The sequence below is a fragment of the Gorilla gorilla genome, chromosome 8 (genome assembly GCF_029281585.2).
Source record: "Gorilla gorilla gorilla isolate KB3781 chromosome 8, NHGRI_mGorGor1-v2.1_pri, whole genome shotgun sequence".
Classification (NCBI taxonomy): domain Eukaryota; kingdom Metazoa; phylum Chordata; class Mammalia; order Primates; family Hominidae; genus Gorilla; species Gorilla gorilla.
The window spans coordinates 91,566,801-91,582,392 of NC_073232.2; the positions used below are offsets into that span (position 1 = coordinate 91,566,801).

The 15,592-nt window shown below is 35.2% G+C and overlaps 1 protein-coding gene across 3 annotated transcripts in view; it reads right to left on the reverse strand.

Moving 5' to 3' along the window:
* Positions 1-949: 949 nt before the first annotated feature.
* Positions 950-15,592, reverse strand: part of RAB18 (RAB18, member RAS oncogene family) — a 36,393-nt gene continuing 21,750 nt past the window's right edge. The window contains exons 3-8 of one of the 3 annotated variants that reach the window (XM_055352431.2): positions 14,219-14,280; positions 9,495-9,581; positions 8,532-8,604; positions 7,261-7,379; positions 7,120-7,186; positions 1,279-3,231 (exon numbers count right to left, since the gene is read on the reverse strand). In XM_055352431.2, coding sequence (XP_055208406.1) covers positions 3,056-3,231; positions 7,120-7,186; positions 7,261-7,379; positions 8,532-8,604; positions 9,495-9,581; positions 14,219-14,280 — 584 coding nt within the window. In that variant the 3' untranslated portion in view covers positions 1,279-3,055. Of the gene's footprint in view, positions 3,232-7,119; positions 7,187-7,260; positions 7,380-8,531; positions 8,605-9,494; positions 9,582-14,218; positions 14,281-15,592 lie in introns of all 3 variants that reach the window. The other 2 variants (XM_004049207.5, XM_055352432.2) reach the window with 2 other exon arrangements.

Here is a 15,592-nt window from a genome sequence, read left to right on the forward strand (position 1 = left end):
ACTAGTGAAATGTACCCCCAAGAAAGAGAAGCATAATGCTTGAATATGGAGAGGATCTCTGATCTATAATACCTGAAGAATTGTTGAGTTCATTTGAAAAAAATACACAGAAAAAATATGTATTAAGTTGTACTTAAAGACACTATGGATATTAGGTAAGTCTGTGCCAACTCACAGGCAGAACAAGTACTGTTGTAAGAAGGATTCTTTTATGAGCTATGGTGCTAGCCCCACCCTTAGTAGAGAATCATGTCTCTTGACCATGCAAGCTACGATGAATCAAAATCAAGTCTATTTCCACAACACTCAACTAGAATGTCAACACCAAGTATGAGTTTATGGATGGCAATCAAATACATGAAATGAAAACATCACCCCAGATTTCAGTTTTGAGCAAATTACTGTTTCCATAATTTCTATTCTCACATAAAAAGTGAAGGTACCATAAGTCCCCTAACTTTGTACCTTTTCTAAGTCAGGATTTTCAGTCCACTCTGAGCAGGTGAAAGAAATAAGACCACTTACTCCACTACCTTAACTTTTATGTCACATGACTTATGAGGTAGGTTTACATCATGGGATTTACTCTATAACCCAAAAGTGTGAAATACTTCTATTACATATAACAAAAGAGTGATAAAGAAATAGTGGAACTGCCTTAACTCGGTTGTGTTACAAAAAGCTGCTAACTACCCATTGTAAAAGCAGCGATGGTGAAGAGTATGGGCTCAGAAGTAAAAATGCCATGACTGGAATCCAGCTCAGTGACTGAGTAGCTATGTGATCTTTGGGGGTTACCTAACATACCTACATTGTGTTGTCCTCACCTTTAAAATGGGCATAATAGGAGTACTAATCTCTTAAGGTTGCTGTGAGGTTTAATGAGATAATTCAGCACTTAGAAAGGCATCTGGCACCAAGGAAGCTTTCAATAAATATTAACTATTACTCAGAAATTGAATAGTTTTTTATTTGTTTGGGTCAATCTCAGTACTCCTAGAACTCAAAATACTATATTCTAATTGTTCTAATTTGTACCATCTGCAAAAGACCCTTTAAGACTGCTTCAATGATTCTGAAAAGAATTAACAAAACCCTGTTACTAGGTGCCTGACCTTAGATATTACAACTGTTTCATTTACAAAACCTCCACTACAAAACACTAAGCTTGCAACAAAATAACAAAATGAAAGCCACATAATTTGAGTAACACAATAGTACATATTCCTCAGCTGATGAGAGTAATAGGCAAATGTATATACTTCCTACACAAATGCATCTAGGGAAAGCAGGCTATATTTATTCAAGAACTAGAAAAAGGTTACAATATAAATCTATCAAACAAAATTCATTTTTGTTATATTCAAGTAACTCATATATATTCAAATTTAGACCAAATCAAGACAACAATCCAATACACAGATTATTATATAGCTCAAGGAGCAAAAAACAACAGTCTTGTCAATACAGACTCTACATAAATACACAAATCTCAAGTTTTAATATAACATGAACAAATCACAAGTACATGTGTTAGTGTTCTTTCTCCAAATTTCTAGTAGTAAATCTTGTATATTTAGTAAAAGCATATAGAATGTATAAAACCTTCAACCACATGTAATGTAGACTAGGAAGTGTAAATCAAATAGAATGTGAGGTTTTTATATGTAAAGATGTACATTTCAGAAAGAACCCAACATGAAGCAAATTAACAAACATATTGCAAAGGTGGTCACTCACAAAAATGCTTATCATTTGCAATTGTATACAGAGAACAAACTGCCCACAAATTAATACTGGAATCTTACTGAGGGGTATTATAGTAACCAACCTTAAAGGACAAATAACTTATTTGGGGGGTTAAAATAGCAGAGATCAGTGTAAATTAAATAACACATGAATGAAAAAAATCTACAATATACAATAGCAAGAGGTGAGAAAACTGAATACTGTGAAAAAGATTAGTCTGTACAAGTTGGTTTTGATGAACTATTGGTTACTTGTTAAGTAAATTGTCAAGATTTTCATTGTGACAGTATTTTCCCTCACACATCAGAATCTGGAAGTATTATGCCTTTTTCAAATTATCACTTAGTGTTTTTTTTCCCCACCCCTCAAAACACAGAAATAGGTTTTTGAATATCAACTAGCCATTATGGAAGCCGTAAGATACAGATATTCATCAACATTACACAAGCTACAATTAAGGTACCTGGACAAACACTACCAACATTTATGAAAAAAGATGTTGGTTTTAAAAGTGTATGAGGAGTTACAATAAACACACTATTCATGTCCTCCTGAAACCAAAATGGGGGAAACCCTTATTGTCATTCTGCCAAACACCACATAACTAAAAATGCTGCACAGAGTCATGAATCCAATGTACATATCACAGGATTAAAACTCCAGTTAAGCAACTGAGCTAATCATTGAAGTAAATTAAAAATACCAAGCTTCTTTAACCTATCAATGCTGTTTTAGAAGCATCATCCGAACAAATAGAGATTTAGTTATAAATTGGCCTGGGCTACATTCTGTGATGAGAATTTTGCTCAGTACTAAAAAAGAATCTCAAACATCCCAGAAAAGCTGTGGAATCATGCTCTTTATTATTCCTGAAAGAAAATTTGCCACGTTTGATGATACCTCTATTCTTCCCCGTGGTTCTAGGAGTTCTAAATACCAAGTAATTTAGAAAATGATAGGAGTATTTAAGCAAAAAGAATAGCAAAAGCAGACTTTGTATCAACATATCCTAGATAGATGGATTTTTTTAAAAATTACATGATAAATGTAAATCATAAAATTGAATGTACTTATAAAGGTACACCTATTTTGTGCTACATAAAAAAACTGTAGACTGCAAACTGTGCATGCTTACCATAACATTTTACCCGGGGTCGATGAGTGGGATTTCTTGCAAATATTTACTGCTATGATATAAAACAATTATGTGCAAACTGCAAGGTCCCTAAAATAGCAGTTAAAGAGTTTGTATACAGAAAGATGTCACTATCTGATCAAATATGCAAGAGATGGAATTTCCCAGAGTTTATAACACAGAGCAATAACCACCACAGGCTCCTCCTCCTTGGCCTTCTTCCCTGTGTGACAGTTTGACTCCTTTATTCTGGTTCTCACTTTCCCACAGTCCAGGGGTCTGAATGATCTTTTCAACAAGTTCTTCAAAGGCACATTGTACACCATCACAGGTTTTTGCACTTGCCTCTGAAATTCAAGGAAAAAGGTCATTCATAGTATATTCCTTTCTGGCCATATTCTCATGTTTTTCTGGGAAACTATCAGGGCATAAATATCAGCCTACAATATATTAAGATCCAAATCAGCAATTTTTCCCCAAAGGTCAATAACTAGTGAATTTCCAAATCTCAAAATTGAGCTAATTAAATTCTATCCATAAGAATACTAGTATATAATTTTATACCAAAAAAATACTGGTTTATAATCTTAAAACTGTGATAGAATTGTAACTTGTAAAGCCCTACTTAAATAGCAAGTGAAAGTTTTTTCCTTAAGCTTTCAGTTAACTCTTACAACTCGCTCCCAAGGCAGATATTATTCCTATTTTAAAATAAAGAAATTCATAGAAGTTAAACAATTAACCTGATTATTCTGTGCCTTCAACCAAGCAGCTCCAGGCAGCTGGACAAAATGACAAACCACCATGAAAACTGGTCCCACAGCAAATGTTTGCTCATGAAACTCAACTGGACACTCAGCACTGCTTTCCAACCCTGCGTTTCCTTAGTAATGATCTTTCTCACCATCTGAGATGAGTACTTTATTCCTTCCTCTCAAAACTCCATCGCAGCTAATAATCTAGCTGCATTATGCTGAGAAAATCAGAAGCAATCTGGCAAGAACTGCCTGATCATCCCACTAATAAATTTACCAAGCTACCTGCATATGTATCCTCATGCTCTGCTTTCCCTCCTGTGAGAATGGATAAACTGTCCCTGCTGCTATCCAAGCCATCGCCTTCTTTTGTTCCTGGAGTCCCATCCCTTCTCATTCACCGAAGGACCAAATGCTCTCTCTATTGGATCATACCAATCAGCCTAAAAGTCTGCCGAATTATTTTCCATCCTATTAAAAAACAAACTTGCTCTCTAGGCCACATGCCCTTCTTGTAGCCACCCATTTCTCCACTCTCTTTGAAACCTCTTCTAAAGAGTTATCCACATAAGCTGTTTCTACCTTCTTATCTCACGTTCTTTCTTCAAACTACTCTAATTAGGCTTTCATTCCCACCACTCCACTGAAATCATTCTTTTCCAAGACCACCAACACCCTTTATCTTGTCAAATCCAATATCCTAATTTTATTTGACATCTTTGGTATCTGATACTGCTAATCACTTCCTCTTCTTTTAAACAAGTTGTTCCCTTGACTTCCAGGACACTGAACATGCCTGAAAATCCTCTGAGCCCACTGACATGTCATGTGCAGCCTTGTTTGCTGGCACTTCCTCTTTCTGCTGACCTCTAATTGCTGGAATCCCCCAGGGTTCAATCTTCTGCCATTTTCTTTGTTTTGTTTTGTTTTGTTTTTGAGACAGGGTCTCACTCTGTCACCTAGGCTGGAGTGCAGTGGGAGCTCCACTGCAGCCCTGGCCTCCCAGGCTCAAGTGATCCTCCCACCTCAGCCTCCAGAGCAGCTGGAATCACAGGCACATGCCACTATACACAGCTGATTTTATTTGGAGATGAGGTCTCACTATGTTGCCCAGGCTTCTTCAGCCCTTTTCTATCCACGTTCTTTCCTGAAGTCACCACTCTAATCACATGACCTTGAATGCCACCTAAATGCCAATGACCACCATGTCCACCGGTTATCGGAAAAATGTCTCATTCTTATGTCAAAGTGAAATTCTTGATTCCTCACTTCCCTACCCTAAACCTGCTCTTATCTCAATCTTTCACATCCTAATTATTGGCAGCACAATCTACCTCACTGCTCATGCCTAAAACACGGAGTTATCTCTGATTGCTCTCTTTTTTTTTTTTGAGACGGAGTCTCGCTCTGTCGCCCAGGCTGGAGTGCAGTGGCGCGATCTCGCTCACTGCAAGCTCCGCCTCCCAGGTTCAAGCAATTCTCCTGCCTCAGCCTCCTAAGTAGCTGGGACTACAGGCACCCGCCACCATGCCCGGTGAATTTTTTGTATTTTTAGTAGAGACGGGGTTTCACCGTGTTAGCCATGGTCTCGATCTCCTGACCTCGTAATCCGCCTGCCTCGGCCTCCCAAAGTGCTGAGATTACACGCGTGAGCCACTGCACCCGCCCGATTGCTCTTTTTAATTATCCTCCATACCCAATCCACCCACAAATCCTGTCAGCTATACCTTCACTGTATCTCCCAGAACTGCCAATTTTCTACCACCCTCTACGGCTACACAGTCAAACCGCTTCTTCCTTCATCTGGGCCACTGCAAGAGAAGAACTAGTCTCTTGCTTCTGTTTCCCCTAGTCAACTTTCTACACAACAGGATCTTTTTAGAGTATCAGGTCACACCGCTGCTTCCCTACTTTCCACCACAATTGGAATACAATCCATCTCTTTACCATTTGAATGGCATCTCTCACCATCTGCCTTCTCCTTAACACACACTATGCTCCAGTACACACGCTTTCTTCCTGTTCCTTTAACACAGTAGCCTGATTCCCACCTCAGGAAATATTTGCTCTTCTCTCAGCCTGAGATGATCTCCCTCTAGACTAGGGGTGTCCAGTGTTTTGGTTTCCCTGGGCCATATTAGAAGAAGAAGAACAGTCTTGGGCCACAAATAACATACAATAACACTAATGATAGCTGGAACTTAAAAAAAAAAGCACAAAATCTCATAATGTTTTAAGGAAGTTTACAAATTTGTATTGGGCCACATTCAAAGCCATCCTGGGCCACATGCAGCCCATGAGTTGGACAAGCTTGCTCTAGATCCTCACCTGAGGGATTTCTGCTCAAATGGGACAGCCTCTAAGAACTTTCCCTAAGCAGTCCCCACTCCAGTCATTCTCTCTCCCCTTATAATGTTTTATTTCCTTCATAGCACTACTTACTTATTTAAGTCTGTCTCCCTTACTAGAATGTAAGCTCCATGTGGGCAGAAAGTTTGTCAGTTTTGTCCACCGTTACATCTTGAGTGTTCAATAAATATTGGGTAAACTAATGTATGGAAATGAGGGACATACAGCAAGTAAAAGTACTCGATTCCTTTCTGAAAATCTCAATACTTTCCACTAATTCCATTCTGCTTCTATCTATATATGAAGTCCTCTCAACTTCATTTGCAGACTCCTGGTAACTTCTAACACCATGGAATGGTTAAATCCGTAATTCCTAAAGCTGGCTTCACATCATAATCAACTAGAGTGCTTTCAATAAACTGCCTTTCAAACCTGTAATAAGGCACAGGGCCCAGGTGATTCTGACATAGCTCATCCAATTTTCTAGATGAGGGGTTGGCAAACTCTTTCTGTAAAGGGCCAGATAGAAAATATTTAGGCTTTGTGGGCCATATGGCCTCTGTTGTAACTACTAAACTCTGCCATATGGCACAAAAGCAGCCACAGACAACATGTAAACACATGGACATGGCTGTGTACCAATACAAATGGTGGGGCCAGATTTGGACCAGGCTGTAGTTTGGCAACTCTTGCTGGACCGTGTTTCTCAAAAATTAATGTGCATACAAACCATATGAAGAGCTTGTTAAAATGCAGATTCTAATTCAGAAAATCTGGGGTAGGGCCTGAGCTGAAGCACTGCTAACAAGCTCCCAGGTGGTGCTGATGGTATCAGCATATGGACCAGCAAGGCATAACTTTAGCACTGGGTGCCAAACTTTACTGAATGCCACTATATCCTGTGAGGAATGATTTGGCTGTTTTTTAATATGATTTCACATAATATGATCACACATTTTACAGGAAGAAGAATAAAGAACCTTGTTATATAGTTAGATTTTGTAACACAAGGCAACTAGGAACAATACTCTAAACACATTTTATGGTTCATAAAGAAATAAACTTGGCAAAAACTCCATTCAAAAATTCCTCATTAATAATGAAAGGACAGATATTCATTCACACACCTACCTATAAATAACATGGAATGCTTTCGTGCAAATTTCAGGCCTTCATTTCTATCGACTTCACGATTTTCCTAAAATATAAATGCAATGATTAAGAAAGGCTACCAAAATATAGAACCAAAATGCCAAGTGTCTGCCTTCTTACCTTATCGATTTTATTTCCAACTAGCATGTTTACTATGTCATTTCTTGTACAGTATGTTTCCAATTCATTTAACCAATTATCCAGTTTAACAAACGTATCTCTTCTTGTGACATCATAAACTGAAATAAAAGGAGTCATTTGTTAAATAAGCATTAAAGAAAGAAGCAATGGCATATTTCTGATATGTAGCTAGGAGTTAGCATTACTAAGCAATATAGACAAGTCTGTTTTTTATTGTCTTCAACGATTAATATTGAGTGTCTACTGATCCAAATGGAAGAAACAAGTGTTTTTTTTTAAAAGCATACACATTTCAATCCTATTAACATATACCGTCACAGAAATGAAATTATATCCTGTGTAATAAGTGAAAACACATTTAATACCCATTAAAGCAAAACAACAGCTATTCCCATTCATAATGATGAATGAGGTCTATCCAAAAACCAGAGTGTTTAGATTCAAATCTGTGGCAAAATATTAAAAAAAAAAACATGAATGTAAACATCTATGACCCCATTAATTTATTACAAGAACCAAAATTTACAGCTTTGAAAAAATTGTAGTACAGTTAGTAGATGGGTTCCTGGTGGTCTTCCTGTTATCACTTTCATCTTATGTCATTCTGCATTATAACAAAAACCTTATTAAAGTGTTTTATAAACTCAAGAGATGCCGAACCAAAAGGCTGTCACTACCAAGCCATAATATTTAAAAAAAGAGAATTCTACCTATTAATACAATTGATCAATATTCATTTTAAACAGTTTCCCAGGAATATCAAGAACAAGCACTTTTCAACAAATTACACTGAGAATCCACATCTGGTTTCTAAATTTTGTTTGATTATAAATCAATAGTGTTAAGTGCTTTGTGATATTTTTAGGACTAATAAAACAGATTCTACTAATCAACAAATACTTTTCGTCCTTTATAAACTACAGCAAATATTAATATGCTGATAACTGAAGCCCAGTTTCTGTAATACTCCAAGACAGTCCAACATATGCTGATTAATCCTCAATTATGTTCTCATTGACATGTGTTTTCAAACCAAATAAATTAGCCTTGTCTTTATTTTTTAAGTGCTAGACAAGACTAAAATCAAAAGTTTTAATATTCATTAATGTTACATGAAGTTAATACAACTACAAGTTACATAAAAGTAGCTCTAACGAGAAGTAAAACAAAAACATATTAACTTTCACAGACTAGGACAATCAGAAACTCCAATAAATATTTTTAAATAGTATATTAAAGTAAACACTTACCTAATATAACACCCTGTGCACCTCTATAATAGCTGGGAGTTAATGTTCTAAACCTCTCTTGACCAGCAGTATCCTAAAAATGATCATTATTATTAAATTAAACAAAGTATAAATAGACCTTCAATATACTAGTTTAAGAGTAGAAAGTCAAACAGCATTACTAAAAATAGTATTAATGCATGAGCTCATTAAAAAACTGGAACTTAAATAAGATGTGTTCACTTACTGACAAGTGTCACAAAATAACATTATTTATAAATGCTGATCTCTAGAAAAATGAAACTATGTAAAGGTTTTCTGCTGTTTTGAATTTAAGACTTTTATCATACATGAAATGAAACCCATGGTTCTAAACTCCAGCTGCACAGTGAAATTTTCTGGGAATCTTGAGTCTAACCTCCAAAAAATTTCTGCTTAATTGGTCTAAGGTAATGACAGGAATTTTTTTTTTTTTAAATCTTACCAGGTGCTTTTAATGTAGAATCAAGGCTGAGAACCACTGATTTGAAGAAAATTATGGGATGTCTTACTTTAGGTAACTGATTTTTAGGTTGGGCTCTTTTAAGTGTTTTCTATGTATCTCCTTTTGAGAAAATGCATATAACCAAGCCATTCTTTATTACATGTTATTTCTGACTCATGTTAGGGTTAGTGAACAATGTACACTAGGTAGAAAATGTAAATTTCATAAAGCAGGGACTCATCTGTTTAATCACCAGTTTAACCATTGTGCTGAGACCAATTCTTGAAAAAAGACAGTTGCTCAGAATTTGTTGAGAAAAAAAAAAAGAATGAACCTATTTAACAAGCCTTTACTTCCAGGCCCAATTCCTTCTCTCTGTTGTCTTTCTACCATCCTTGGACTATGGATTCAAGGTACCTAAGATTATACAAAGCAGCTCAGCCCACCACCTGTTTTATTAAATAAAGTTTTATTGAAACACAGCAGGCCTATTTGCTTACATATTGCCACATGGCCCACTTCAGGATTGGACTATTTCCTATCTGGCTCTTTAAGAAAAAGTTTGCAGTCTGCTGATGCAAAGTAACCTAAAGAAAAGTAAAAGTAAAAACATGTATCAAACCTCAACTTAGCTACCAGTCCCACTGCTGTAAATGAGGGTTTGCTATGGGACAAGCAGAAGCTCCCCCAGATATAAAAATGTTAGAATAACCTGTAAGAGGTTTATAAGATTGGAGAAGAATTCAAACCAGGGGCGTGAAGGGCTTCAGCAAGACAGTAGGGAGGATCTGCAGTCATTTATAACCCCAGAAGAGAAACTTAAGAGGAAAGTAACGTTTCAATGTAAACCACTTCGAACATTCACCACTCTTCCACAGATATACTTACATAAATTTGAAAGCCTTTCCTTCCAGATCCTTACCACCACAGAAACTAATCCCCACCCTGCCATGCTTAAGTGAAGAATTAACAGATTTAAAGTAAATGTTCTGAACAGATAAATTTATAAAATAAATAATTTTTCTCTTTACAAAAATTCTCTCTGCCTCTAAGTTTCTTACAAAACCTGCCTTGGATTTTAAAATTATTCAATTTGCATATTTACTCACCTTTTCAAGAACAATAATATAAATTAAAAGCTGTTTAAAGCAAAGTGAACTTGCTATATAAAGCAGATTATAACTTTGATAACGAGACAAGTCAATATTGTAGTCCATTAATCATTAATGAAACGGTATATGGATGCCCAGTGATCTTTTTTGATCACTATGCTCAAGTAATCAAAACCCAAATTTGCAGGGAAAAAAAAAGTAATCAACTAGAAGCCAAAAGATGTAACTACTATGCATATCATAGTAAAATGATTACTATGTGTATCAGTAAAAGTGTCACCACTTTTAGGAAGCAATTGGTAATATATATAATAAGAAACTAGAAATGCTCTTCATAGCCTTGTACTAGTACCTATTTCAGACAATCTGATTCATAAAAACTCAATAAAAAATGTATGTTTTTAAATGACAAATCATTATGAGAACGTATCCTAGCTATTTGCTTACATGCAAAAAATGACAAATCAGTAATATTCAAATTATTCAGTATCCAGATACATTATAACTTTGAGAACTGCACCATGTTAAGCATTTAACTTTTAGTAGTACAGACTATCTGTTTTAGAGAGAAAGAAAGAAGAAAGAAGGAAAAGCCATTACTGAAAAGACAAGCCTTGGATTTGGAACAGCGAATTACTGAATTACTGAATTTGGAAATTTAAGAAGCAGCTATTTTTCTATACAGTGAATTAGTGAATTTGGAAATTTAAGAAGCAGCTATTTTTCCGTACATGGAACACTGTTCTATATTCATAACAAATAGTTTGAGGCAAGGACCAAGTATGAAATATTTTAGCCCCAAGACTTTTTGATAACAGGAAGAAAGTTTATTCTATTTGCATAAGGAAACTGTATCCATAACTTCCAGAGCTGGCAGAAAAACAAGTGAACATGAACTTTGTTCTCTCTGGTCTTCATTCAGATCAACTTCAAAAACTGCCTTAATGAAACACAACATAAAAATCAGAACTGCAATTCCAGTTAAAATATCCATAAATCCTGATGTTTTAAAAGTAAAAACCATAGCAAGAAAGTTTTAATGTTGAAATATTACACTTGACTTTGAAACTTTGCTTGTGAATATTTATTAATAATTAGGCCAGATGTTTAGAGGCTTGCCATTTTTGGATTCACTTATAAAAGTGTTTAAATAGGTGTTATAATTTAGGGGGTGGAGGGAACCATGTGCAATAGCATTGCATCAGGATTTATACTAACTATAAAGTGTATATGCTTAAATAGAAGTTAGATTGTTGCTTGTGTTTGTTTTCAAAACAGGAATATGTGGTAGGTATAATAACATCTTTGTAAGATAAATGAAGCACAGCTTTTTGTCTCTATCCTGTAGTTTTATTTTCTGATGGGGGAAGGAGAGAAGAAATTACTGAAAGATATATAAATAAATTCAGGGCTAGGAAAGATCTAGAAAGGCTTAATAGATGTAGGGAGTGAAAGTGAAGCAAGGACATAGAAAAAGGCAGTAGAAGAAAATAAGGTCATGATGAGTATGCACTTTCAGGAGGTAGGAGGGGCAGGGCTATGCTTAATTATTCTATTTCATCCTAGAAGAAGCTTCCAAGTAGGAGAGAAACTCATTTTATAAATAAAACTATAGAAGAATTAGGCAACTATGGATTCATATATTTCTAATACAGAGGAAACGCCTTCCTAAATACGTTACACCCAAATGCCATGATGAAAATAGCTGATCCAACCATATAAATATTAAAACCTTGAAATGACAAGAACACCCTTTACCTCCTCTTCACCTCCCCATCCCCATATTCATCCTTAACAATATTGGAAGGTAAACGACAAACTGGAAAAAAAAATCTGTAGCATATGGCAGTACCACACACACACAAGAACACAAACATATATTCAACTGATACATGATTTTAAAGGCAAATGATAGCTTAGAAAATTGTACCACATGACAAAGAGCTAATAATTTTATTATATAAAGACTTTAATGAAGAAAAAGATGAATGCTAACATATAAAATGGGTAAAATACGTAAAAAGAAAACTATTTTTTAAAATGATCAATAAACAGGCAAAAATCTCTTATCAAAAGAAATGCAAATATAAGTAAAACAGCAACACTCAGAGGCAAAAACAGAAAGAATGATAACAGTAGAGATAAGGATGTGGCAGAATGAATATGAATACAATTGGTGGGAGTATAAACTGAAAAAAAAGGCTTTTTGCTGTACATTAATGTTAAGACTTCATATTCATTTCTACTTCCAGCTACACATTCTAAAGTAACTGGACAAGTACACACAGATGTATAAATCAGGATGCTCAAAGAGCTCTAATCTTTGTGAAAAGCTGGCAAAAATGTAAGTATCTCTCACTGAAGGCTGACTAAAGTACAGCTATGAAATGGAATACTAGCTGGCCATCTAAACGGATACAGCACATACTATGAATGGGGGTGAGGTGGTAGGAAAGGAGGACAAACAGGTTTAAAAATGTAAGATATAATCCCTTTGTTTTGGAAAACTCACATACTCGTATGTATAGTGGTATGTATACATATCCCTTGATATTTTAAAGAATGCTCACTAAAATGTATTCAGTGGTATACTTTTATAGATGTTCTTCTCTGCTACTGTCTTATTGTCTCAATTATCCCTTTTAGAATGACCCTGTATTATTCTTACAGCCAGGGGGAAAACCTCTCTTCTTTAAAAAATGTTTATAGGCCTATGGTAAAAATGTCTCTTCAATAATACCTGCCAGCCTTTTTATTAGGCAGGAACTAGAAAATAAATTTAAAACAAAACGAAACTATGAGAGAAAAATCTCACTGCAACCAGCAAGTCTCAGATACTACTCTAATCTACGTATTTCACAAAGCAGCAGCAAGGCCGGAAAGGGATAATAAATTAACCATGAAAAGCATATGGAAATCAGGCCCCCACTTTAGTATGGAAAAAGCCAGCATTCTTATATCGTTCAACACATTTTACCATAGTCTAGTCCAACATTTTCCAAATTGTTTTCTGTTAGACATTACTGTTCTGATTGATATTAAACATATTTGGGGGAAAGGGGCAAACAGGTTAACAAATTTAAAGTATTGTATGTTAGGAAAAACTGACATAAAAACATTAAACACACTTACACAATTATTTGTTATTTGGGGATAAATGTGTATTAGAAACAGTGTGCCATTCAGAGAATGCCAAGAAATATGACATCATACAATGCATGAACACTTGCTGTTTTCAATCTGTGACTGATGTACAAACAGCATTTACCATTTAACCACCATGTGGAAATAAGTCTCAATTTGATGACTGATCAGTTCTAATATGACTTCTTATATTACAAACATATATGTATAATTATCACAGTCTATGTGAAAAGTAGATCTATAAAACAGTATATATTTAGAATTAATATAGGTATATATATAACCGATATTTAGATAGACAGATATAGATAGATCGGTATGTAGGTGGGTAAATAGACTGATGAAAGGGAGACACAGAGAGAGACAAACACAGACACTAAGCATCTTGGATATTTTTGACAGTTAATGCTACCTTATTTGACACTAGCATGAGCGGTCTAGCTAGTACAGTAACGGGGATCAGAATGGTTGGATTGACAGGAAAACGAAAAGAAGCCAGTAAGGAAAAACAAGGCATTAAAAATAAGCCCAAAGTTTGAAACCTCAAATTTTATAAATATCTATACTAACAAACAAGAAAAATAAAATTTTTTCCTAAATATCACGTCATTCCTCCTCCCCTTAAAAATTGTCTTTAGTGTTAGTTCAGTCTAGATGGTCTTTTTAAAACTTCAAAGAAACATATCCAATTATGATTCTCTTTGGCAGATGAGATGATTTTTTAATATTCTGTTCTGTTTTGAAATATTCATAAAGAATTATGCATTGTGAAAATTTAAACAAAACATAGCTGCCTAATTACCCAATTATAAGATATTACTGTTTATCCTTTAATCAGTATCAAATCTCCCAAAAGTTATTTAATACAAATTGTTCATTCACCACCTCTAGAACACTACACAAATCAATTTCTGCATCCTTAAAAAGTAAAGTTTAATATTTTAAAAATACATTTTAAAAACTCTTACCCATATTGCAAGTTTAGCCTTATTTCCATCCACTGAAATTGTTTTCACCTTAAAGTCAACACCTTAAAGAAATGAAAATTTTGATAAGTCTCCCAGTAAAACAGACTTTTAAAATCCATTACCAAGAAAACCAGAAAACAGAAAAGTCACTATTATCAAATGTCCAATTCACACCCCAACTTCTTAGAATTCTGGATGTGGAGATAAAAAGTGTCATTAAAATCCAGGATCTTAGGATTTAATCAGGATAAATAAAAATCAAATGCTTGTAGAATTCACTCACTCACCTACCTTCTGTTCTTCCAAAAAGGAAAAACAAAATTCAATTGAAGGTGATAACTCACTATGCGTGTTAAAAGTCAAGAGCTGCAATTACAATGCTCACATAAAGAAGACTATCCATGGCTGGCTGTGGGTCATGGCAGCTTCCAGGGGCTCCCTAAGCATCCACACGCTACTGTTAAGAGTGCTGTCCACTGCCAGCCAACCACTAACTCAGATCTTGACTGTAAGCAGCTTGGGGAACCGGTAAAAATATTAAACGGCCACTCACTCCTTGTCATATAATCTCTTTATTTTATTTTTATCCTAAAAAAATACTATTTTTATGTAATAACCTAATCAATAACTTGCTACAGCACGATTTCAATAAAACAATTTATACATGAAAACATTTATATACAACCATCTAAGAATCTTCACAAGTGAAAGAGGAGTGCCCAAAGTTCTATGAAAAGCTTCTATAAGTACTAATTTATGTAAAGAAAAGAGTTTCATAAGAAGTCACACAAGGCTTTATTACAGCAGCCAAAAAAGAAACCTCTCCCTTTCCAGGAAAAGGAGTTGACACATGCCATCTGGCTTAAATGAACAGCAACTGCCCACATGTCTTTAAAGAGTTCAGTCTACCCCACTGGCCAGAGGGAAAACATTAGCTCAAGAAGCTTGGAAAGAAACTTTCAAAAGATCTTATTAGCTTGTCACAATTAATTCAGAACAGCCCCAACTAAGATGAACAGCACCCTCACATACTAAATGCTTAATAGAACACCTGTCACCAATATGGAAATATATTCGTAATTCTTGGAAGACTTGTGGTGATCCACTACATATACAAATTCGGTAATAAAAATGCACATTCAAAATGTGCATTATGCCAGGTCTTTCTGTATACCAAATATATATATTTTTAAGTTTGGTGTTTTGAGCTGGGGTGATAAAGGAGTTGATAAAGCCTAGAATGATGGGCAACCATTAGTAAAAGGACAGTGCTGATTACATAGCCCAACAAAAACCTAAATATAAAATTTCTTCACAGCCAAACAAACAAAAAATCCCACATGCTAAATAATCTTGTATTAACCAGGTCTAAAT